This window comes from Diplotaxodon limnothrissa, linkage group LG17 (genome assembly GCF_057381915.1).
Source record: "Diplotaxodon limnothrissa isolate DT_005_m linkage group LG17, D_limnothrissa_male_GT1.1, whole genome shotgun sequence".
Lineage (NCBI taxonomy): Eukaryota > Metazoa > Chordata > Actinopteri > Cichliformes > Cichlidae > Diplotaxodon > Diplotaxodon limnothrissa.
Window position 1 is genome coordinate 8,596,048 of NC_140612.1, and position 25,279 is coordinate 8,621,326.

The following is a 25,279-nucleotide window of genomic DNA, read 5'->3' on the forward strand; positions in this document are numbered from 1 at the left end:
CTGTTTTCTTTAAGGCTTACTTAGGCATTACAAATTAGAAGACATTAGCTATTACAGGCTAGTTACGTTAAGTTAGTCGTGTAGCTAGTTAATAGCTAAAGTCATCAAAATAACATTGGATACGCAGCTTATTTTATGCTCGAAGATGCAACTTTTCCCCTTTACAGAAGAATGAATCAATATTACCGTGATCTTACACCGCATAGGCTTGATACCTTCTTCTATCTTCTTGATATCTTCTTCGCACTCACTGTTTTTGCTCACCAGTGGGTTGGGAACCGCTGGGTTGCCAATGGTTACAAGAGAGAGGGCGGGAGAACATTGACTGGCATTCGCACGAGCTAATCACATTCCAGCTCAACGAGGCTTCGCGAAGTGGTTAAAAGTTACCTGGGTATTTTACATAGTTAAAGGAGTTTACCGGAAAGACAAGTCTGGTGCTTTAGAAGTTCAGTCGAAGTCAGTGAGGTCACTCGCGATTGTCTAATCAAAGCAACAGTTTTAATTATGATTTTTAATTGAGAGGAATATATTAATTTTGACGCCGAGTGCGCGTCGTTGGATCCGCAGCGTTGGGATGCAATTACAAGTTGATTAACCTGTTTCGGGATATCGGTAAGTATCTGTTAATGTACGTTATGTACTGTTTTCCCGGATCTACGGGGTATGAGTTCTCTCCTTCACGAGGAGTAATGAATAGCTTACATGTTCCCGCAATGCTGGAAGGCGACCGTGACTGTAAACCTGAGCTGTCTGTATTATTCAGCAGTACAAGTAAGCTAGAAGTCACTGCCTTCCTTTCTTCCTTCCTTCCCAGTCAGCTGTTAGCTAGTCATTAATCACGTGAAAGCTAGAGCTATGCATTCAGCTTGTGGCAAGTATGTTGGTTTGTTCTTCATTCTTAAGGATCAACAAAACAAAAATCAAGACTAGTATTTATTTCCCAGCCTGTGTTTTAATTCTTTAAGTTTTCATGAATAGCACTAGGCTGGACAAAAATGTTACAATCTGCATTTAATCCCGTATAGCACATTAAAAATATTCATCATGTATCTGAAGTATAAAATGAACTCTAAACTATACACAAACACACTCATAAAGGAGCTTGCATGCATATCACCCAGATGTCAATAACTCTAGATATGGAGGAGTCCGGTGACTTGTATGATGTGCGTGAGACCAATGACCCCTCTTCTTGGGAGGACCAGCACCACCAGTGTCTGCAAGACGTGGCAAAAGTGGAGCGCCTCAGGAGGAAGATCAAGTATTACTTCATGAACCCCTGCGAGAAATACCACGCTCGTGGACGTAAACCATGGAAACTCATACTGCAGATCATCAAAATCGCCATTATTACCATCCAGGTACACGGTATTCTCAAACATGATCCAAACAATTATGATCAGTTCATTTTATTGTGATCTACTGTCCTTATAAGACTTATAATTTATAAGATTTATATTATAATTTTTCCCTACTGCAGCTGGTTTTATTTGGGCTAAGCAACCAGATGGTTGTCACTTTCAAGGATGAAAATCTGATGACGTTCAAGCACCTCTTCTTGAAAGACTATGTGGACGGAGGCATAGCTCCGTATGCTCTTTACAGACAGGCGGATGTTTATGATCACATTGAGTACGTCATTCAACAGGTGACTAAAACTTATCTATAAATAAGAAAATAAACTAAGAAGCTGTGAAATGGGTTTACTTTGGTTGTTTGAAAACACAGCTTTACATGTGCCTTAGTTATTGTTAATTATTGCTGGAATTTTACAATTCTGTATCCTCGTATGTCCAAGCGTCTTACAGGCTAAGCGTGTCATGGGATTGGACTTTGGTCATGTCGCATGAACCAGTATTTTAGTTGTGTTGATTATGGCTCATATAGTAAATGTGTTTTTAAATAACATGGCGGTTACATAAACCTCCTGTGGTAAAATGTTAGCAAAATGTCAACTACCTTTTTCTACTGTTCATTTTCAGTATCGGCTTCTGCACAACATCACATTAAGCAATCATGAATATGAGGAAAAGCACAGTGTCTACACCCCGCTGTTACTGTGTCAGGAGTTCTACAGGAACGGGACCATCTACCCTTCAAATGAGACCTTTGAAATTGATGCTCATGTGGACACTGGTAAGCATGATTAATATTTACAGGAAAGACTCATAACAGTATTGCCAAAATACACTGATTTACACATAAGCCAACTGAAAGATTGGACACTGTGACTCAAACAAGGACTCAAAGATTTTTGCAATTTGTAATAATATAAAATTATATCTATTTATATATCTAATTATCTAAAGTGTAGAAAAAATAAGGTGCTGAAACTACAAAGAATGATGTTGACACTGTTAGCAAAAATGATAAACTTTGCACAACAGTGCCTTCATTTTAACCTAACCAGCTTCATGAAGTAGTCACGTGGTGATGTTTGGGTTTGCCTTATAGAAAACTAACTAACTAAAGCCTCTTCCAGAGTAAATATATAACTGACACATATTGACAGCTAAGATAAACAGTGGACTAAACGACTACACTCACTACAGAGGAATGGCAGCCAGAGTCACTTATCCTACAGCTGCCACTGTAGCATGGATTATGCACTGGAATTGGAAGTAGTAAGAACACAGAATTCAGTTGACTGTAATCTGCAGTCTACTGACATCTAGTGGTGAGATTTTACACACTGCACCTTTAAAGTAATCTCATCACTTAACAGCACCTCAGATTAGTTGATGAAGCCTGCACAAATTGCAAATTGCTCCAAAGAAACCTCTGAGAAAGACTAATAACAGGAGATGTTATCTGTCCAAGAAGCACAGTAAATGGGCATTAGGTCAGGTAAAATGTATGGAGGATAATTTATCAAGGAGCTGCTGGTGGCTTATTTTGTTTTCAAGGTAACACTTTGACTACCTCAGCCTCCTGAAGTATTTCCCCAGTACAGTGTATAGTGGAAACATCAGTTGTTTTCAGTCAGCAAAAGCATGCCTCCAGGCTCTGTAATGAGTGTTTGACCAATTGGCGCCATGATTGAGGGCTGCATCAATACCTTTGGCCTTCACTGAAATCCAAACCTAACTGATGTTTGGGATTGGAATGAGTTGGACCGTGAAGTGAAGGAAAGGCAGCCAACAAGTGCTCAGCACTTTTGGTAACTCCTTCAGCACCGCTGGAAAAGCTCCAGGACACAAAGTCATGAAGGTGGTTTTGAGAAATAAACAGTGGAAGCTTTGAACAGCATAAAAAGGAAAACACATTTGACTTTGTTTAATTTATAGACAATGGAATCAGATATAAAAATAAAAAAATCCAATTAGGTCTAATGGGTTTATTTTGTTAATTTCTGTCTGTGTTGTGGCCTGTCTCTACTAGAGTGCCTCAGAGTTTATCCCCAGCCAGTACACGAAGCGCTTCCACATTTTAAATTGGATTTCATAAGGTACGGAAAAAACATTCGATGTTTTCTTTGACTTTGTTCCCTCGCTGTTGTTGCTGTATATGCATTTAAATCCTCCTGTCAGCTCATGTGCCTGCTCTGTCTTCCAGGTTAATATCTGTCAAGATTACATTTGTTCTCAAGGCAATAAATTTGCAGACAGTGAGACATCGAGAGCTGCCAGATTGCTACGACTTCACTCTTATCGTATGTCATTTGACTTGTCTTCGTGGCTCCGTGAGCATGAGTGGATCACGTCAGACTTTGACTCTTACTAGCAGTTATACGATGTATCTGATGTGTTGTATCACTAACGCTAACCCTTCACCGTGACAGTTACTACTTGTGACTCTGTACCTAAACAAAGTATAGAGAGTCTTTATTTCTGAAGTTCATTCGGGTAAACAAATTAGAGCAGTTTAGTTACACAGCAGTTGCTGTTTATATAATGAATGTTATCATTGAGGCCAGGCAGATAAATGCTTGGCTATCAAGTGTGGCTTTAAGACTGGAGTGCTTACTCTTTCCTCTTCTCCAAATACGACTGTTTGGTTAACAGATCACTTTCAACAACCAAGCTCACAGTGGCCAGATAAAGGTTGATTTGGAAAACGAAGTAGACATCAATGAATGCAGGCAATGGAAAGTAACTGGAGCATGTAAGTTAGATGAGCAGATTCTAGTTTGTACAAATCATCTGGTTGGAGATTTTCTTTTTTTAATTTTGATGAAAATTTTGAATTCCTGTCCTCTTTCAGATGGTAGAAGCATATACCTGACTGTGCTGTTTGACTGCCTCATCATTATAATGTGCATCATCTCCTTTGCCCTGTGCACGCGCTCGGTGATCACTGGGATTCAGCTGCAGCTCGTGAGTAAAACAAAGCGGTTGCTTTTGCTCAGACCTAAAACAGGCTGTGATTGTCTGATACATTTTTGTGTACACAAGTGCAAGAGAACGCTCACAGCTGATTCTACATCTGACTAGGCTCGGCAACATGTTTTTGGCATCATTGGAAAAAAAGATATCGTAATTCAAGTGAAGGGATCTAGTGAAGTGAAGTGGGAGTAATATTGGCCAATCAGAGAGCAGATTAGGGTCCTGAAAGTCTATAGAGGAAGTTGGATGTGGCAGCTTAAGCAGTTGGGTGGGTTAAGCAGAGGACTTGTGTCTGGGTGAGTGGGATTTTAATCCTTGCTGAAGTCAAATCAGACTTATCTTGGCTCATACAAAGTATTTGCTTCTGCCTGAGCTCAGCTGGTAGGAGGGGCTTAGGACAGAGAGGGGACAACTGCAGGATTATTTTTTTTCAGCCTAGTGCAGCTTTTACTAAAAAAACAATTATTCTGTAGTATAACGGCAGATAAGAGCTTGCCGTTGTCAGTTTTTACTTTGGGTTAGATGAGTAACACTTGTCTATACTTAAAAAGTATTTCTTTTTAGTTTTTTTTTATATAGCTTTATGACTATTGTGGCAGGAAAATGAGTATCTAGCTAGTAGCTAGCTGTATTCTGCAACCTCTCCACCCTCCAGTGAGCAGACACAGAAAGACAGAGACAAGGAGAGCAGTGGAAAGAAAGCTCCAGAACAGAGCAGAGCAGTCATCAGGGAAAATGGATACGACATTAAGTCAGATGCAAGATGAAAAGGGGGGAGGTAGGATATAAGAGGTGGGTGCAAAGCAGGTTGCACATGCACACGAGCTGTGTACAGGTTAAAGCAGAATTTACAGTCCCCGCAAATGTGTCTGTCTGCATGCACATTTCTGTTCAGACATGGAGCAGAGAGGGGTTTTCACCCATCGTGCATGCACTCCGCCAAAATCCCACCTGTGCTTTAAGCAGATGGTACATGCGTTTATCACGCAGTGGCCACTTTTCATTGTTCTAACACTTCAGGTCGCGGAAAATTTGCTCTTTTCCACGGCTGACTGACGGACCAACAGCAGCACAGGCAAAAGCAGCTCACAGACCAGTTGTACCACATACTCTGTACCTCCATCGATAACAGAGCTCTCTGCAGGTAGCCAGGACATCCCTAGACTGTGAACGCACTACCCCCACTGTACCAGAAATTCCACTTAATCCAACTGACTGTAACAAGCAGTCTCTGTATTTCATAGCCAGTTGGATTTGTAGAAATGTGCTATATCAGTTGATGTGGGCTGGAACTGAGATCAGCTGAATTGCTGGGATTACAGCTGAGCTTGACTTGAAGAAAATGATAAAGATGAAGATGAAATTTTCTTATGGCCGAAGTTCAGCTCAACTTTGACTTGATAATGTCCTGCATAAACACTTTTCTCACCACTCTTCAGTACCAAAACTACGAACCAAAGGGAACATTGTGTCCACCTTTCTGTGTCACCTGTTCATTTCCTTCAAATTCTCCCTACATATGTTATCATAATATCTCATTCTCAGAACTAATAATATCCAGTTCTAATATCATCTGATCTTCATTATTCTGGTTATTAGTTTTTTACGTGCTTGCGTTTAGATCACAAACAAAAACCTGTAGTGATTAATTCTCTTTAGTGATTCAAATTACAACCCACGTTTCTTCTTTTAAACAGGAGTACAGCCGTTACTGCAGGAAACACTTCAGCAAAGAGCTGTCGTGGTCTGACAAGTTAGAGTTTGTGAACAGCTGGTATATCCTTATTATCGTCAGCGACACACTGACTATCATTGGTTCCCTTCTCAAGATAGCGATCCAAACAAAGGTAATAACATTTTAGTAAGTTCGTCATTTCAATTGTGCTAGCCGTTATTATTTTCTGTTTGATACTACAAGTATTTTTTTGAGTTCATCATTCATGTTTTTTTTCCTTCCAGGTGCTCACCAGCTATGATGTGTGCAGCATCTTCCTTGGCACAGGCACCATGTTTGTCTGGATGGGGGTGATCCGTTATATGGGATACTTCAAGAAGTATAATGTAAATCTGTCACACAGTAGTAGATTTTTTGTTTTAATAGATCTCTAGACATGATTAAACATGTATAAAATCCTTTTTTATTCATTAGAAAGGGTTAAATAATTAGAAACATTTGTTCATAGGTCTGAAAAGAAGATGCAGCTTTTCTTATTGTCTTTGTGCATAACGGCAGTGTGTGAAAGACTAAAGCTTAATAGGACCTCAGAATACTTTAAGGTCTCTGAATGGCCAGTTGTGGGAAAACTAGACCCAGTAAACCTGAAGATATTCTCGAAGAGAGAATGATTCACACACTTTTGCACATGTGTTTTTTAGATGCATTACCATGTGTTCATTTCCAGATCCTCATCCTGACACTCCGGGCAGCTTTCCCAAATGTTATTCGTTTCATCTGCTGCGCGGGAATCATTTACCTGAGTTACTGTTTTTGTGGCTGGATTGTCCTAGGCCCGTATCATGAGAAGGTAACAAGCATTGTACTTAACACAAAAAAGGCCTGCTTTACTTTACTGAGGCCAAATTAACTTTTTTAAAATCAATGCAGTGGGGAAAAAAAATTAACGTGGTGCTCTGTAAATGTCTTTGCAGTTCCGGACGTTGAACACTGTGTCAGAGTGTCTGTTCTCGCTGATCAATGGAGACGACATGTTTCCCACTTTTAAGAACATGCAGCAGAAGAACAGCCTGGTGTGGATGTTCAGCAGGGTCTACCTCTACACCTTCGTGTCACTCTTTATCTACATGATCCTCAGCCTTTTCATCACACTCATCACTGACACCTATGACACCATCAAGGTATTGCTACCTTTCTACTAACTCTGTCATTGGTTTTTGTGTTTTTTAAATGCACATTCTGCTTTGAATGCTGCAGAAGAAAGTTTTAAGCGCAGGTCTAACAAAAGGTTTCTGAGAAAGTCTTAATAGTTGAAATGGTGTCTGAAACGCTTAACAAGCATGCACTCTGTATCTACTGTCACTCTCCGACTTGCATCATTTAGCAACAGCAGCAGAGTGGAACCCCAACATCAGAGCTGCAGAGATTCTTGTCAGAATGTAAAGACCTGCCAAACTCTGGGGCATACAGACTTGACAAGAACAATAGCTGTTTCCTAAACTGCTTCAACAACAGGTAAATCCAGACTTCTGCTCTACAGCACTTCTTTGCTCTTTAGTTGATATTGCACCGCTTACTAGAGATGTCTGTTGGTAATTAAACTTGAGGTGCAAGTGAAAATTGGTCATATTTTTGTAACAGAGACTCTCCCCCCACCTTCCTTTCAGATGCAGGAAGTATCGAACTCAAGAGAGGCTGACTTCAGAGGCGTGACATGATTTCATTGTGGAAACGCATTAAAAATTATAATTAATGTGCACTTTATCCTGTTATAGTCAGCTACAGGGATTTTTTTTAACCTGACTGAACCCATCTGGTTAGAAGTGAAGCACTGTGATGCACTTCTCCTAGTTTCATATGAACACTGTATGAAAATGTTGTTTTTAAATCAAGCACGTCATACTGGAAGTTGCAAATTCTAGGTAATAAATCAAGGTTCAATGAATAAGTTGAAATGTGTATTAAATGATTTTATTTCCCCATCATCAGGAGAAGGTATTAGTATAAAAGCTAATATTGTAGCATTTTACCCTTCACATTAGTTAATCCTCTGTAAAATCTTGTTACAATTCAAAAAAAAAAAAAAAAAATCCCATTTCATTTCACGGTAATACGACAACCCATACATCTGTCAGCACAGTAAAATAATTAAGTCTTTTGTGTCTTTAAAAGCAATATCCGCAAGCAGATATTGTATATGGCTCCACGGTGCTGTAGCAGTGGATTATTTCCCAAGAGAAGAGTTGAGCTCCTTTGACAAATTACTGCTGGAGAGGTCAGAGATCAATTCAAACAAAGATGTTCCATTCTTGCATTTAATGAAGTTGTAAACAGACCACACACACTCCACGCTGCTTTAATGCATCTTCCTTTCATCGAATATGCCATCCAACTTGAAGCCTTGAAACCGAAGCCAAAATCCATTATTTTCTTTTTGGCTTATGATTTTGGAATACATAATCCAGCCACCAGTGACCACTACAACCATCTGTTTGCAGGAGTGACTTTATGCAAACTTCCAGAGTAAACAGACATCACTGGTAGAGAGGTCTCTTATATAAGCAGCCAACCAGTGACATCACCAATATTTAAAGAAAAAAAGTTGTGACCTTTCAATAAAATAAATTCCCAAGTCTTGTAATCATAAATTTCACATGATTTTTAAGTCACGATGCCAGTTTTGAGAGCTTGACTTCCTCGCAGGATTGCTTTGTATTCTTCCTGATCGCACAGGAAATCAGTCAGGGCAGTCCAAAAAGGCAGGAATTCCTACAGGTTACAAACTCTCCTTAAATGTAAAAAACAAAACAAAAAAACAAACAAACCCAAAAGCAAAACGCCAGAGCTTGTTACTTCATTTAATATGAAAAAAAAAACCCCCGCTGGTCAGCGTCAGCCTAGTTTGGACTGGTTTACTCCAGAGGGAGGTGGAACCCGTTGCTCCTCCATCCTGTTGGATTGGGAACGCAGGATGAGACTGAAAAAATCCTCATCAGGAACAGTCGATGCTTTAGTTGTAGGTGGTGGAGCAGCACACCTCTGGTCATTCAGTCTGGAACCCTAAAACACAATCGAGAGTTAAATTATACCAACTGAAGTGTTTAGTGATGCTTTGCACGTATCAGAATTGATTAACCCCTGATTATACTTTATTAGGCATAAAGCAGAAACTGGTAAGTGAGGAAACTCATTTCCAGGGTAGTGGTGCAGCATGGAAACTGATAAAAATTAGAAATGAGTGGCCTAATATTTTCTATTCTGAGGTCCAGTAGATTGTTTTGGCTGGGAGGCCTGCCACGCCATAGCCCATGAAAATTCTCACTTGACTGCATTACACTGCCTATCACACCTAGACATTAACTCACTTTTCAAATACCCAACTTGGTTGAAAAGTACATACATGAGTCCCTTTTTGTCTTGGATATTTCGTGGAATGAACTGGGTAATATGGTGCCAATTAAGAAGGACTGCCCTGCACTTTCAATGAAATGGCAATGCCTTGTTTAACCTGGAGCACAGTCAGCATGAGAAGACGGTGTACAGCAGTCTCTTGTTTAGTATAAATAATCCTGAATTATCCAACCATGTTCAAATTATCAAAGCTACTTCCTGGGACCTAAATTCATGGACCCAGAATCTAAGTGTTATCACATGGAAAACTTTAAGGGCATGTACAAGGCAGGACATGATGCAATGAATTTTCTTTACCTGGCATTTGACTAACATGTCGAAGAAGACATCATCCCCCTCGGGCTGCTCAGAACTGGCCTCGAGACGACCGTACAGGGAGGGTGTGCGAGTAGTATTTGCAGTGGGGACTGGGACTAGGAAGAAAACCAGAAACCCTTTACGTGATATTATGGGGAGTAATGAAAGGATAAAAGTGGGCTTTTCCTTGCATTCTTTACCTTGTGACTGGACTTGATCTGTGTTGGAGGTGGAGGGTGTACAAGGCTGGTTGGAGGTGTTGACACGTAAGCCAGGAAAAGGGGTCATGCTGACCCGTTGGTCGTCCAGACGGCGGGCTTGGGAGCTGGCCAGCAGCTCCAGGAAATGACCAGGATCCTGGTATAGTCGTTCGCGCTCTGAAACAGCTACAAACAGACATAATTATTATGTGTGTGAGTAACCAATGGAAGTGAGTTTACTGTTAGTTGGGCAATTAGCTACTCAACCCAACATTTACTCTTGACTTTCTACACGTCAAAAGAGGGCAGTATCTTAAAGCAATCCTCCACCCAAATGAAGTGTGCCGCTTCAAATATTCCTCGGAGGTTTGAAAGCTGGCTGAAAAGAATTTGCCCTTCATAGAGACTGCCGGGTGTGATAAGCTGGGACTCATGGCCGTTACAGACGAGTGCAATGATAACAAAAAGGCTCATAAACGCCACTGTGCTCACTGAAGGATAAAACCACAAATATAGCTTTTTGGGTGGAGAATCACTTAAGGTCATCTCTGCCATGAGGAAAAGCAACATTCAACATGTAAAAGGATAATTCTGTGACATTCACACCACAATACGCCAACACTGGGAGTGCCTTCTCTGTAGTTCACTCGTATATTACCTGGCACCTTTTTAGATATGGCATGAACATCAGTAAGGACACAAGACTGACTCACATTTCTTTTCAGCTACAGGTGGGACGGAGGAGGGAGAGGGATGGGCAGGGAGATGGCTGTTGCCATCCAGGGTACACCTTTGCTCGTCCATTCTGTTGCCCTGGAAACGAGAAAGGACGTCGAAAAAGCTGTCCTCGCCGATAGTGTCCCGTGTTTCTGGCTACAAAAACATTAAAAATCTATAAATAAATAATGAAGCAGGTTTAATAACAACAGAAAATGCTGCAGATAACGGAGGTACTCAAACAAACAAAACAGTAAAGCTAAAACAATTAGTTAATTTGACCTTTGACAGAAAATTAAATCATTTTAATAAAGATGCCATTTGTGTTCTGGGAAATTTTGATGAACACTTTCTCTATTTTCCAACATTTTAGAGGCTGACTAAAACTGACTAAAAGGCAAGTGTGACAAGAGATGAACCTTTACACTCTGGCAGAGAGTGGAGTAGATGTTTACTGATACTTATGCATCAATATACTATAAACAGCTATGAATACAATAAGATAAGTATCCTGAGTGGTTTTCGGCTCCCTTTGTTAACACAGCCTTTCTTCATCTGGTGCACACAGTTTGTTACACCAACTGCGATGCAGTTGAATATACAACAGATTCTCTGAGGTGGCACATCTAATTTCATCTGGTGAGGGTCCTGTACTACAAAGAGAGTTCAACATACATAGGATATCTTTGAATCAGGATAAGCAGTTACATATAACTGGTTATGAACTCAGCAACTTAGCCCAGGGTTTCCCCAGAGTGCTGCTAGCAGCATCTGACCAATCACAACTTGGGATAATTGTACTAGCAGCAGAGTGGATGATTTTTACAAAGAAAGCCCCTTTTTTGTGTAGCAATTTTTCTTGTCTTATGATATCAACATACTCCAAGACAGCTGCAGGCACAGAGGACAAAAGCTTAGATTCACTAGTTTACAGTTTATTACTACAAGTGTTACATTTTGCTACAAATTCACTTAAATCTGAAACGGCCTGTATTTTAACAGACTCGGTATTGTACAGACAAACCGTTTCCCTTTAAGTACTTGGAAGCAGTAGGAAGAAAAACAACAATGAACATAAGACAGAAACTATGACTCCATGCTGCTACACAGAAACTTCCTCCCACAGCATTAACACTTTTGTGGGAAGGCATCTGCGTGAGGTTGTGTCACAGGCTACATGCTCACTTTGAACTTTTAGGCTGAATCATCACTGACCAGAAGCTCAGCGAGGATTCCAAGAATGTTTTGAGTGGGTTACGTCTTTCTGCCTGCTTTAACTTACACATACCTTCTGAGGCACTGGTGCTTCCAGCTCAGGCTCCGTGTCCCTGGTGCAGGTTTTGCGCTGGTCTTCCGGAGAGGATTTGTCATCCTTCTGCCTTTTGCTTTTTGTCCAGGGGAAGGGGAAAAGCTTACTGGAAGCCTTGACTGAGTTGTTTTTTGAAGACCCAGAGAATGCATCTTCCCCCCAGTCCTGTATATATAAAAACACACAGAACATACGACTTTCTTACTGACAGAATTACAAGATCAGTCTTTTTTTTTTTTTACCTAGCACAGGCTGGGTGAACAGAGCAGAAAGTACCATTCTCTGCAGACCATTTTTCATGTAAAATTAACTCTTTTTTTGTATTTAATGTGTTTTCATTGTCAGAACAGCTGTTTTTTTGTTACTCTGTTCCACTTTGTCTCCTAAAAATAGTGAATATAGTAAAACTAATAAAACTAAAAATTTGGCTAGCCTAATTTAAAGCTCAGGAGTTTGGACCATTTCATTTGTTATGGCCAGTTTTGAAATAAGACTGAGCACAGTTAGTTTTACGTACCGGGTGTGCCGGCAAATCTCCCCTTTGACTTTTGGGGGAAATTGGACTGTAATCCAAGTTCTCTTCTTTACTTCTGTTCAAGGATGCATACTTGGTCCCTGAAACAAAAATTAAAAAAAAATTAGCCAGTGTGGCCACATTTCTGGAAAAACAATGATTCAGTGAAGCATCACAGCATAAAGCTACAGGACACAAGCAAATGGATTTCTGAATCTTAGCAGCATGGGTTTGGTGTTAAAGAGGACTCGACTCTTGTTCATGCACATTTACACACATGCAGAAGTGTAAAAATGAACTGGTTAACAAAGTCCAGATTTACCTGGTATGCTGGGGTAACCCTGGTAGCATCCTGTCAGAGCAGAGCTATTTGCATTGGTGTTGCCGAAGAGGAAGGGATGAAAGTTTGGGTTGGACTTGAGGCCTACAGCCAACCGTAGGTCTGACAAGTTCATCCTGGCGGTGGCCTCGCTACTTTTATCTCCGGTCTGCACCAATGACAACATTACAGTTTACTGTGAGCATACGATATATTTCTATTTCTACATCTGGCTTTACAAATACATATGCAATTATTTCCTGTTGTTCCCTACTCAACCAGCAGATGGAGGTGTGGCCCGATAAAACTCCTAAAAGAGCAGGAAAACTGTAAACAGTCACCTCTTTGGCAATTTCTAGATGTTTCTCAGCAAACTGCATGGCTTGCTCATGATTCCCCAGGGCTGTGTGGGCATTTCCTAGACTCCAGTAAGCTCTTCCTTCACCGATGCTGCAGCAAGACAGAACAGTCTGAGTAACTTCATGTGAAATTATGCAATAACGGGTAGTCATACATCAAATTATCACACACTGCAATTACAACAGCTGAGACTAAAATTAGCTCATGTGTATTTCACAACAATAGTGGGTATTTAACATTTCCACGCACAATTTGCTAAAATCTATACATATTAATGACAGCTAGTTTAAAAAAACCCCCCAAAAAACATTCTACAAGATTTACTCAGCACCGCCTATTTTAAACCCTTTTACATCTTTTTACAAGGCTAAAAAGAAAATCAACCCCCCTCAAAAAAAAGAACAAAAAAAACAACACAACATTTGCACATTATAAAATAACCATTGTTCCCAAATATCCTGCAGAGCCTTTATATAAAGCTCATCTATAAACACTTAACCAATTACAACATGAAATGACTGTAAATGCTGCTCCTTGGGACTTTTTTCCTTTTGGATGTTTGTTTTAACACCACAGCGGCCACCCACATGTTAAGTGCACAATCTGATTACACTTCTGAGGACAGTTTGGCAGCAAAGCTGACAACAACAAAAGGCTTTCAGTGGTATACCGGTCGCTAAGATCCTGAGCAATGACCAGATGTTTGAGGTGGTAATCGATAGCTCTCTCATAGTCCTGCAGTAGCGTGTAGGTGTTTCCCAGACTGTAACAGGCCTGAGCCTCCACAGCCCTGTCCTTCAAAACCCTGGCCAGCTGCAAAGTCCTCCTGAGGGTGAAAGAGAAGAGGAGGAAGGTCAAAGAATGTCTAGGGCGGGTGCAGGACAATGATTGTTATCTGCTCTTTTCTGTTCTCTTTGTTCTCATTTTCCAAGGACATCCATGTCAAGGAAGTGCTGGAATGACAGACTGACAAGTTACAACATTTGACAGTGTTCCTGTAAGTAAGTCATTAAAAAATACTATGCTGCTCATAAAAACTAGAGAGGAAGTGCAGCCAAAAAAACTCCTCCTAAGCTGCTGGGATGAACTCATCCTCCAGTGTAAATCACTTAGAGAACAAGAATCAGTTTAAACCTAACTCATTTATAGCTGTCTGTTCATGTGTAAAAGGTTTTAATGTAGCATTTATGGTACAAAGAGGAGAACAAAGAGAAGCCCTAAAAGTAAAAAGTGCGCTTTCAGCATTCTTTTTTTTCTGTCATGCCACAAATGAAGTGAGAAAGATGATGAGCCTCACTTGTAATGACCGGCCGCCATGTCAAACTGTTTGAGGAATATGTGTGCATTGCCAAGGTTGCAGTGGGCCCTCCTCTCAGCAGACCTATCCCCAAACTCCTTAGCAATGAGAAGGCGCTATCGAATAAAAAGGGTGCATGTTACTCTTATCTTAAAGAATGAGTTAAGCATCATAACAATACTGGCCAAGCTCCTAAACAAGCATCAAAGAGCGTTGTGAGTACTTCGGCACCTACCTTTTCATGTGCAGCTACTGCGTTTTCAAAGTCTCCTAGCAGATAGTAAGTGTTTCCAAGGTTCCCGTAGGTACGACCCTGGGCCGCTCGATCGCCTAGCTCCGTCACCAGGTGCAGGTTTGCTCTTTGTTCACAATAACAAGAAAATGCTCACTTATAATTGAAAACTGTGGCAGAAACACATGGCTGTTGTCTTAGGTTTCCTGGGTGATTCTGTGATGACTGACTGAGATTTGACAAAAAGACACTTTTCCTTTTGTTTTTCTAGTCGTCAACAAGAAACTGATCAGTCTGCGCCGGCCACTGGACAGCCAGACGAAGATTTGCTTCGACTTGGGTTTAATGCCAATCGGAGCTTGTCTGCTACTTTAAAAAAAAAAAAAAAAAAAAACCTCTTGATGGACCATCTTATGACCTACATCTTGATAGCACAACCACCCAACAACTTAAGTAACTTTAGCAACAGTTTATTTTTTGTGTGTGTGTGTTTTTTTTTTTTTTTTTTTTAAATCATTTGAATGGATCAGTGGAAGATTACATACCATTTTTTCTACAAATCGTCTTTGTCTACATGTGCATGGTGGTCATTGCATAATGAAATAATAGCAAACAATCAAAAATGACAATTTTGATTAGAGCTGCATGGGACACAACAGTTTCAATGCCACTCCAAACTGTTCAGTTATATAAATATCGCCTGCCACTGATGCAAAGACATTGATGTTAGTCAGTGAAATGTGAGGCAATGGAAATGATTATTAAACAACTTTATTACAAAAAACCATACACCACCCTAGCACCTCAGAGCTGTCTTAAGCTCTATATCTAATCCATTCTGGCAAGCTCATTTTTTAAGCAACTTCCAACCGTGGCACAGTTCAGCGTCTTAGTCATATCTCATTGGGACCTTTGCAGTAAACAAAGCAAAATCAATGCTTAGAGGTAAACAGTGATGCCAACTCACTCGTAGTACTGCGCAGCTTTCCTCAGGGCTATCCTTGCCTCCTCTGAAAACTCTCCTGGCTCTGCTCCGCTCCAGCAGATGCTCTTGCCCTTGGCGTGGTAAACGTTTCCGAAATTATACAGCGCTCGAGCCTGCCCGACCTACAACACGCACAACAGATTTTCACAGACGGAAACCAGAGTGACCGGCGCTGTAATTACATACTTAAAATACACAGACACCAGACTTTGGTGCTTGCATGCAGCCTGCAGAACTATTCTAGATGCTGGTACACCGAGTCAATGCAGTCGTCACGTGTGCGCGAAGTGTTCTGTGGCTCCACAGCACGTTACGTGGTACAGTTGTAACAAATTTGGATCCATTTATGGTAATCACAGTATATGAGCAATTTAGTCACAGACTAAATGACAAAACAGTGAAAATAATTTAATCTTATGTTGCTGAAATAAAAAACAGCTGGGGGATGCTCCGCCTGTGTTGAAATAATAAATAAAACATTACCCACCTTATCATATATGGCTCTCGTGATTTCCAAATGTCTTTGGCAGCAAACCACTGCTTCATCATACCGTCCTAAAAGCTTTAATGTGTTTCCAAGGTTACCACTGGCTTTGGCCTCTCCAACTTCATCTCCAATTGTTCTGGGATTGTAATGAAGATTTAAAAAAAATAAATAAAAAAAATAATCATTAGGAAATAATTAGATTGGAATATCAGTGTATTCCTTATGTGTATTAGATAGAAAACACAAGAGGCAAGAAAGTAATTTGCAGCTGCAAGCAGTAATACACTGGAGTCTAGTTTAGCAGTTTAATCAAGGAGGGGAGATATAGTGATTTAAAAAAAAAAAAGTTGTAGCACTTAATCCTGAATGTATTGTTAGACTATACGTGTGTGCGCATGTGTGTGTGTAGGCTGACCAAGGTCAAAACAGTTGTACAATCAACTCAAAAGACTTAAAAATGAAGAGATTAGGTTGATTTGTTTAACAACCATATTTTAAAAATGTTCACCTGGTGAGTGTGAGGTCATGCCGATGGTATTCCAGAGCTTTATTATACTCTTGAAGGTGAAAGTAGGCATTTCCCAGCTGGCTGTAGATGGCACTGAGGATCTGGAGGTCCTCTGTTCCAACCTGGATGGCAGACTCAAAGAAGGACACACCCGCTCGGTAGTCCCCGGTCTTACAGAGCCGCTCACCTTCCAGAGCCAGGTCCAGACATGATGACTCCATCCTGCAGGGAGGCGGGACCAGGCGAGAAATCACAGTGTGTTTAATCACAAGGCTGAAATACCTTACTAAATCAGAAGGATGACAAACCAGTTATAATTCTCCCCTTCCCCCTTACTCATGCTGAGCCACAAAACTACAACTCAATACTCTGTCACGTCCACAGTCCCGAACATAAGTGTGGACACACTCATCCATTCAAATGTACGGTACTGATTTTTTTTTCTTCCAAATTACTACCGGTAAAACGGATTACTCTTGACTAGGTTTTGATTAACCAATCAATTTCCTAGCATATTAGAAAAAAATATTCATCTACTCAAAAATGATGTAAAAGAGCAGAAAATTATCATTTAAGAGAATCTGCTGCCAGCGAGGGGAAAAAAAAAAGATGGCAAAAATTCCATTTTGGTTGTTTGAATTATTCAACAGATCACATTTAGCAAAAACCTTTCTGAAGTGACTTAACAACAAATTGACAAATTGTTCAAGCAAATTCTGAAACAACCACTTTTTAAATTGCACGAATGTCCTTTACTACAAAGAAATAAGCTAAAGTGCCACCGCGGAGAGATCATCTGTGTTTTGAAACGGGGCCAAATAACCTGGAGGTTAGATCACTCAACTAACACATGAACTCATCTCACTGGCTCACTGTGGAGATCCCTTTTTAACAGTCGAATGACCACACAACACAAGAAAGAGAAACTCCAAATGAGAAGCAGGAAAAACAAAACCAGACCCAACAACTATAATTCCAAAATAGGACCAAGCATTTCCTGTCCAACTCCTAAACTGCCACATTTACCCTGAAATGACAACGTGTACTTTACATTTAACCATGACATTAGCTAAACTAATAAGGTCTAACATTTTTGCACTCTCAATCATCTTTTACTTTTTTCAGCTTCAAAACTGTCAATGAAACAAAACCGAGAGGGGGAAAAAAATCTGTCATGAGCAAATGCACAATAAATTTGTAAAACAAATCCAGTCATGCACGGCTGCAACAGTTTCACAACTACAGCATTAACATGACTTGACTTGTTGATTGATACTAAATTTGGAGGAACAGCAATATTGCTCTGCATTAAAACAAAGCGGTTTACTTTCATGAACTGGGTTAAAATTTGTGTGTCTGCCACAGGAAAAGCACACACATGCAGGCATTTCTTTTTAATCAGAACAATCACAGGTTTATAATTACCCTTGCACGCTTGTGACCCCATCCCCCAAAGAGACCATACCAGTTATCCCCCGCCCCCTCAACCCCCTCAGCCCTCTGAGGAAATGAAACCACATTCTGCTGTGTTGTCTGCAATACTATTTGGTTTGTTAGGTTGCTCCATTCAGGAATTAACAAGTAATTTATGAATGGCAAAATGTGGTTTCATAGGATTCATTAAAATAAATAAATAAACAAACAAACTAATATATCTTCATCTGTGATGTGCTGCATTTACTTTCTAAACTTAGAGATTTCCTCTTCTGAATGTTCCATGGCTACTTGAGCACACTTTGGTTACAAGAATAGAAGTATTTAATCTCAGCTAGAGAGCAGAGATGTTCTTTCAAAAGGTTAAAAGTAATGTAAATAAACTAAACCTTTTCTTACTAAAGCACTAATGCATTAAAAAAAAAGGATGTCTTTATTGTTTACAATATGTTGAAGACTTTAAATTCCACAAAAACACTAACTGTAAGCTGTTGAGACGTATGTGTACAATGTAGGACCTCAGAGTACCACAGTGTTTCCTGTATATTAACATGCTTTCTGACATGTAACTGGACATTTTGTTGCTCCCGGTCAAAGACAAGTGACAATCCAATACCCTGGCTCACATACCTGTCGCCTCTTCCCCTTCTGATGCACTCGAGACAAGTTGACACGACAGACATTTCAAGCTTCTCAATGACTCTCAGGAGCAAACCCAGCTCGTTCAGCACTGCACCCTTTATCTTCTCTACTTTCGCGTGCATACACATAACGCACACAGCTACGGTGTCTCAATTTCAAAGAAATAAAGAAAACCCCCACGGATAAGGCCGCCTTCCCAGCGTGCGCCCCGCTAACTCGTAGCAGCAAAACAAAGGACTTAATCCTCTCAGCGTTCACGTCGACCTCGATGGCCAGGTGAAAGGCTGGGAGACCTTTTGTTTAGGTGAAGACGGATTAACAGCAGGCTGTTACAGAGCTGATATGATTTAAGTTAGAGCAGTCCGCGAGGCTGGCATGTTCAAATGACTGTTATATTTCTCACTTAGCCATTGGTAACCTGCACATCTAATCCACCTGATGGTATGTGTCACTTCCAATTAGGCCAGACCTGCGAGGTAATTATAGTCACTTTAAGTGGCTCTAGTGAACCCTAAGGCTATTTGCTTGACTCCGCATGAAATAATCATTCTGCAGCATGCAGTCTGGATGTACACACATTCTACTATTAACATATAAAAATGTTTTACCTGGACAATAGTGTTCATTTTAATAAGACACATCTTTTATTAGAATGACTCTCTGTGATTTCTTTTGGCAAATCCCACAGTGGACAACATAGAGATGTATTAGGTACAGAAAGCCAAAAATAAATTCACACCCCTTCACAATCCCTTAACCAAAGCTTCTTGTATCTCAGCTGGATCCGAAGAAATCCACTTGTCTGAATTAAGAAGGCTGGACCAAAGTGCCCTCTGGGGTGGACATTTCCTCATCCTTGTCCACGATCACTAGAGCAAGCCATGTGACTTTAAAGCCACCACCTCAGCTGACCAAACGCCAGGTCAATTGTTATACAAAGAGGTGAACGTTGGTGCACGTAGAAATGTATTAGACAAGAAAATGCATTAGTAAAATTCTCCTAATTAGCTATGAGTTACTTATGTAGGAATAATAATATATAAATTATTATCCTGCTACTTCTCATCTATGGCTATGACTTCAAAGTAAAAGAAAATCTCCATTATCAGGTTGTCTTATTTACCTGCATGCTAGCTGTTGCCGAACACACAGAATGGAATTCATTCAAAGGAAAATATGCCAGTAGCAAACCGGTTTGACTGGGCTTGTGCATGCAGCTCAATTATGTCTCTACCCTACGCCGTTTCCCAAAATATATGTCATATACTATATCAGTTACATGCAGAGCTAAACATGAGAGTCAGAGTCAACAACATGACAGCACAGCTTTGTAATCAGGTTCATTTTCTCACAACTATTTCGGTCCTGCCATGAAATATTTACACCGTGGCTCAGGAGGACCTCCTGTGGGCCATCCAGAATCTGTCATCAGCTAGCCAATCAGGTCTCATGTTACTGACACAGACACAAACTTAGCAGATAAACTAATGATAAAAACAAATGTGAGTGATTCTTTCCTTAATTATTATTATTATTATTAGTAGTAGTAGTATTATTGTTACTACTATTGTGGAAAAAAAGTAAAGCATTTAATTAGCTGTAACTTCAAATTGAGGTAATTGTGCCATTCAGTATGGAAGCTCTTACGCGTGTCAGCATTCAGATTTTCAGCTCTTATCACTCCACGCCAAATAATGTGGATTATTCCATTACTCTTCAGTCGTGTTCTTCTAATCTCTCTGATTTTATATTCAGAGAGAACGGCACAAAAGCATGGCACAGTTTAAGTAAACGCAAACACAAGCCTACCTGAGGCGCACATGGAGTAAATGCTCTCTGTCGTATGCACATTGCAGAGCAAAGCTGCCAAACATGACAGTCAGCCAAGCAGTCCTATAAGGAGCCAGAGACTGAACCACATTATGTATTCCTGTCAACTCCTCGGCTCAAGGTGAACCAAGCTTTTTTTGTTTTGAAGAAAAATCTGGGAACTAACTGACACGAAATATACATGCAACAGATTCATGGAGAACGCCCGCATGCTGCTATGCATGGGTTCAGCTGTCGCACCATCTCTAGTCCCACCTCTTATCTGGAAACCAGAGCTGAGGTGCAAGAGAAAACACTCACTGTCATGCACACATGTAAAGAAAAAAACAAAAACCAACTCACAAGCAAAAACTAACACAATCAATCAAGGGTGTTTGACGAGACACAGATGGGGAGACAATTGAATCAGCAGAGCTTTATAATTTAATTATTTTCATAGCTGCACATGCTGCCAGGAGTTCTGTGGAAGCTGTCAGTTCACGTACTTTTTCAAAGCAATAGCGATCTCTCCTCAAGTTGCAATATGTGGTAAATAAACAGAATACACAGACAGTCTCGAAGGGGAAGAGCTTGCATTGGGTACCACTGCTCTGTGGCATGCTCTTTGATTTTCATGCTTAAAAAATGACTGGGGATTTGTCATGAACAGTGCACACAATGCAATGGGCACGCTACTGCGTTCAAAATGATGTTCACCTACTCAGTGTCAATCGTATGCCAAGAAAAATCCCTTCACATTCAAAACAATGAGAAAGTGCTCATGTTCCTCATGCCCAGTTCCCAAGACCGTGTCCAAACAGAAACTCGAAATCCAACTACTAGTTTCACACCTCCTGTCTTTCTGATCATGCTGCCGTTGATGCTCTTTTTCTTGATTTTTGACCTATTTTGCACATACTGAGCTGTACTAGGCTTGTTTGCCTCCCTGTTGGCCTGAATGGATCCATTTATCCTATGACCTCATTCACTGACTGAACTGTTTTCAGAGAAGGCACTCCAGCTGACTGCACCATTTTCCTTTTTCCCCCTCTTTTTTTGGGTGAAAGCATCATCATGCGCTCTAAAGTTTTGACAGTGTTGCAGTGCACACAGATCCCAAAGGGAAAGTCGTTTCCGATGCAGGGACCATGACGTCTGCCAACAATCGAGAGCAAACTTAAAAGTCGGTTCTGCGTCGCACTTTTAGCAATACCTGTCAAACTGAGATTTTACTTTTTAAAGCTTAAAAGAAGAGGGGGTGAAAAAAAAGCCATCAGATTTTCTTGAGAGTAGAATGAAGAAAAAAAAAAAATCAGCTGACTGGAAAACATTCAAGATCAAGCACTATACATGTGCAATGTTCCATTACAGTAAATGACAATCAGGAGGAAGTGCGGCAAAGTAAAACCAAAACTGATCACAATGAGCAGCCAAATAAGTCCAGTTTTCTTTCACTTTCCACCCAGTTTGGCCTAAATCTAGATCTCATTTGTCAAACGCTGCTTTAAATATGAATTTTTATAATTCTGAAGAATTATAAGAGCAATGTGCAGTCCTGCAGCAGCTCCATAGCCTTTAACCACAGCTCTCTGCTGAAGATCCAGTGATAAATATTTTTTAAAACATCCTTAAAAAAAGAAGAAAAAAAACCCAGCCCACTGCTTTTAATTTCCCATAATACAAAAAAAGCTGACACAACAAATCCTCCTAATTTTGCTGCATTTTGCAAAGAAAGTGTGGACAACTACAAACGAAAGCACCACCCCACCGCTGCTCTTTGGAAGCCTCTTACTCACCCATGCATTAAAAAAGAAAAAGAAAAAGAAAAAAGAAAAAAAAGAGAGCTCAAAGTGACATCCAAAAATAATTTCCATAGAAATACGCCCAGCCAATCTCTCTCCAATTAAGTGATGCTCTCTGAAGTGCTAACAGCTTCTTTCTTTCTTTTTCCCCTGAAGAAAGCTCACCAGAAACCATCATTAGAGACTTAAACCCAGCCCTACATGGGAAAATGGGTCGCAGCCTATTTAAATAGCAAACTGAGCTTCAACATCATAACTGCTGCCTGCCCTGTAATTACTGTTTATGTTAAACTAGTTGAGTGGGTTTCACCATGTAGCCAAAGCTGTAGCAATACACTACTTAAAAAACAAAACTTATTTTTGTTGTTGTTGGGGGTTTTTTTGTGCTACGATTTAACACCTAAAGCTACCATTTGTTTGGTCCGTGTACTGGCTCACGCTACATTTCTTCCCTAAACTCATGACACAGCCTTGGTCATGTTTAGGAAATTCTGTATTAGAAAGCTGGAAATGAGTCAGTTAAACCTGAGCAAGCCCTCACATGCCCCCTGTCTGACTGAACGGCAGACGGTGTCACTTGTTATAGAAGCTATTGTGACAGTCCAAACGTATGAAGGTCTCACAGAGACTAAAGCTACCTTAAATGTGTAAACGACTGTTTCTAGAAATTAACCACCACGACCAAACGACACCAAAACTTCCCAGATGTTTCTTTCACCTACCTCAAAGTGAAGTCCGCGAATACACCACAAACATGGCTCCAGCTCGGTAAAGAAAATAGTCAAGTCAAAAATCTTCCAAAGTGTTTGTTTTGTTTTCCACCGGGTTGTTTACAGTAGCGTTACTACTCACTCGTCCATCTGGGAGGAAGATGACTCTGGTGTCTCGTGAAGCACAAGTCGAAGCCACTCCTCGAGCTCAAAATCTGACTCCAATTAGGATTCCACGGTTGCTGCCTTCAAGTGTCATGGGAAATATTTGGCAATGGTGCTGTAACCTGACCAATCACGTCGTTAAAAAGTTCTTGAGGTGACGTTTGCAGAAGGGCGGTTGTAAACCTCCACTGTCAACTATCCGTCGTTGGAAGTCAGGGATTGTTAATAAACCAGTTGAGGCTATTCGCGTACTAGCGAATAGCCTCAATTAATACAGCGTGCCTAGCTTTGAAGGTCTCTCCCGCCCCCTGCCGCACGGCGCTATTCTTTGCGACTCATTTTCAAAACAAGCAAATTACGGCAGATGTCTTGTGTAGTCCGGTAAAAATATTTAAAAGTAGGGTGGCAAAGTGTAGCAGTTTGTTTAAATCACTTTGACTAAGTGGGAATTACGACAAACGCGCAACGCAACGTTTAGGATTTCAAAATAAAGGTATGTCCCTTACTGATGGTTGTAGTCGTAGTCTTCACCCAGGCATTTAGCTGTCCTTAGTGCTGTGCAATACTGCAAATTTAGTGCCGTAAAAAATTACCTACTGACCAAGTAAATAGAGGGCCAATTTTGTCAATACTGATATTTTTAACCTGTAAAGGCAGCTTTTAGCGGCGAGAGCAATGTGTCATGATTTTTGAGATGAATCATCATTAGTTTGCAAATTCTGAAGCCATTTTAAAAACCACTAAATCACTGTGATTTTATTTAGTTTTTTTTTCTTTCTACTTTACACAATCAAAACACACCTCTCAGCTTTTACTATATTTTTGAAACTGTTGGAGACCTGGAATGTAAATGTGCTTGCCTCTTTGGGTCAACTTCCGTTGTTTAAATGTGCCATAGGGCAAATAAAATAGAGGTGACAGACAGTCAACACAAAAAAGATTCAGACATTTTTCTAATGCACATGTGCATGAGGTATATATTTTTTCATTTATAAACAATAATTTATTTAACACAATTCAGTGTTTCAGGACTGAAACAAAATATCGTTCCTACTATCAATCTGACACCAGTACTAGCATTGGACTGACCCGGCCACCTCTAGTTGTCATTCACTGTCTCTCCCAAGTGTCATTTCTTCTCTAAACTGCCCAAATAAATGCCTCAAAACAGTTTAGCTACTTTTGCTCACTAATTCTGCCAATTAATACTTTTAATTGATGATTTAAAACAGCTATTTGCTGGTTAGATTGTCCCAGCAGCTGGCCAAGAGCTCAGTTTTGGTTTCTTTTTGTTTTATCCAGACATAGTTGTCAGACTGAAGTAATGAAATGACTACATCACACAGGACTACTCACATATACCCTGCCTTTACTGACGATTTTTTTTTTCACAACTGTTGCAATTTTTTTCAACAAAAAAAAAGAGGAAGAGCTGTCTGAGACTTGTGAATCACACAGTCACCGCATGGGATGTCCTGTTGTACCCAGAAAGCTTTCGTGTAATTTGAACAAGGCAGGGAGAATCACAGGGTCATTAACACCCTAAGCTTCCTTCTTTTGTAGCTTTGAGGGATTTGTCGTAGCACAGAAAGCTAAGAACCATATGGAAAATAAAGAAAATGTAACTTGTGCTTCCAGTTTGCTGCAATTCAGAAGAATGCATTATCAAGAATGGCAGTGATGTTTTGATGCATTTAGGGAGTCACAGACACTTAAACCTCTGTACGACGTTTACAACTTGACGTCGTCAGTCACTGAAATTGTTTACATGGCTGTCATATGAGTCCTGCTGGTATTTTGCTAATGTCAGGGGGGATGGTGTTCCGAATGGTTATTTTAGCTTTTTTCATTTTTCATTCATCTTCGTCTCTGTCAAGCATGAAGCTCAAATAATGTTCTGCTGTCTCTTAAATGAAGACATACTGCAGAGACCTGACCTGGTTTGCTCTGTCTTAGTCATATTTCATTTCTTGGCTTATATGTTTCTGAATTTGTCTTTGGTCTGGACTCGACATTGCTCTGTGTGTGTGTGTGTGTGTGTGTGTGTGTGTGTGTGTGTGTGTGTGTGTGTGGTTTTC

The 25,279-nt window shown here is 40.3% G+C and overlaps 2 protein-coding genes across 2 annotated transcripts; one reads left to right on the top strand and one right to left on the bottom strand.

Annotated features, from left to right (window-relative positions):
• Positions 1 to 1,124: 1,124 nt before the first annotated feature.
• mcoln3b (mucolipin TRP cation channel 3b) lies at positions 1,125 to 7,716 on the top strand. Its single transcript, XM_085375426.1, has 13 exons — positions 1,125 to 1,364; positions 1,484 to 1,651; positions 1,986 to 2,139; positions 3,385 to 3,451; positions 3,559 to 3,655; positions 4,008 to 4,107; positions 4,207 to 4,319; positions 6,026 to 6,175; positions 6,288 to 6,389; positions 6,731 to 6,853; positions 6,978 to 7,184; positions 7,388 to 7,518; positions 7,671 to 7,716. Exons 1-13 carry the CDS (start codon positions 1,125 to 1,127, stop codon positions 7,714 to 7,716), a joined length of 1,698 nt encoding a protein of 565 aa, XP_085231552.1.
• A 1,097-nt stretch (positions 7,717 to 8,813) lies between these two features.
• LOC146614603 (G protein-signaling modulator 2-like) lies at positions 8,814 to 23,145 on the bottom strand. The gene is made up of 15 exons (XM_085375634.1): positions 23,049 to 23,145; positions 16,640 to 16,861; positions 16,132 to 16,267; positions 15,627 to 15,766; positions 14,663 to 14,786; positions 14,428 to 14,543; positions 13,801 to 13,956; positions 13,112 to 13,220; positions 12,774 to 12,939; positions 12,455 to 12,552; positions 11,917 to 12,102; positions 10,625 to 10,784; positions 9,912 to 10,097; positions 9,712 to 9,827; positions 8,814 to 9,063 (listed from the first exon to the last, which is right to left on the bottom strand). The coding sequence occupies exons 2-15, from the start codon at positions 16,858 to 16,860 to the stop codon at positions 8,896 to 8,898; spliced, it is 2,082 nt and encodes a 693-aa protein (XP_085231760.1). The 5' UTR covers position 16,861; positions 23,049 to 23,145; the 3' UTR covers positions 8,814 to 8,895.
• Positions 23,146 to 25,279: the final 2,134 nt, after the last annotated feature.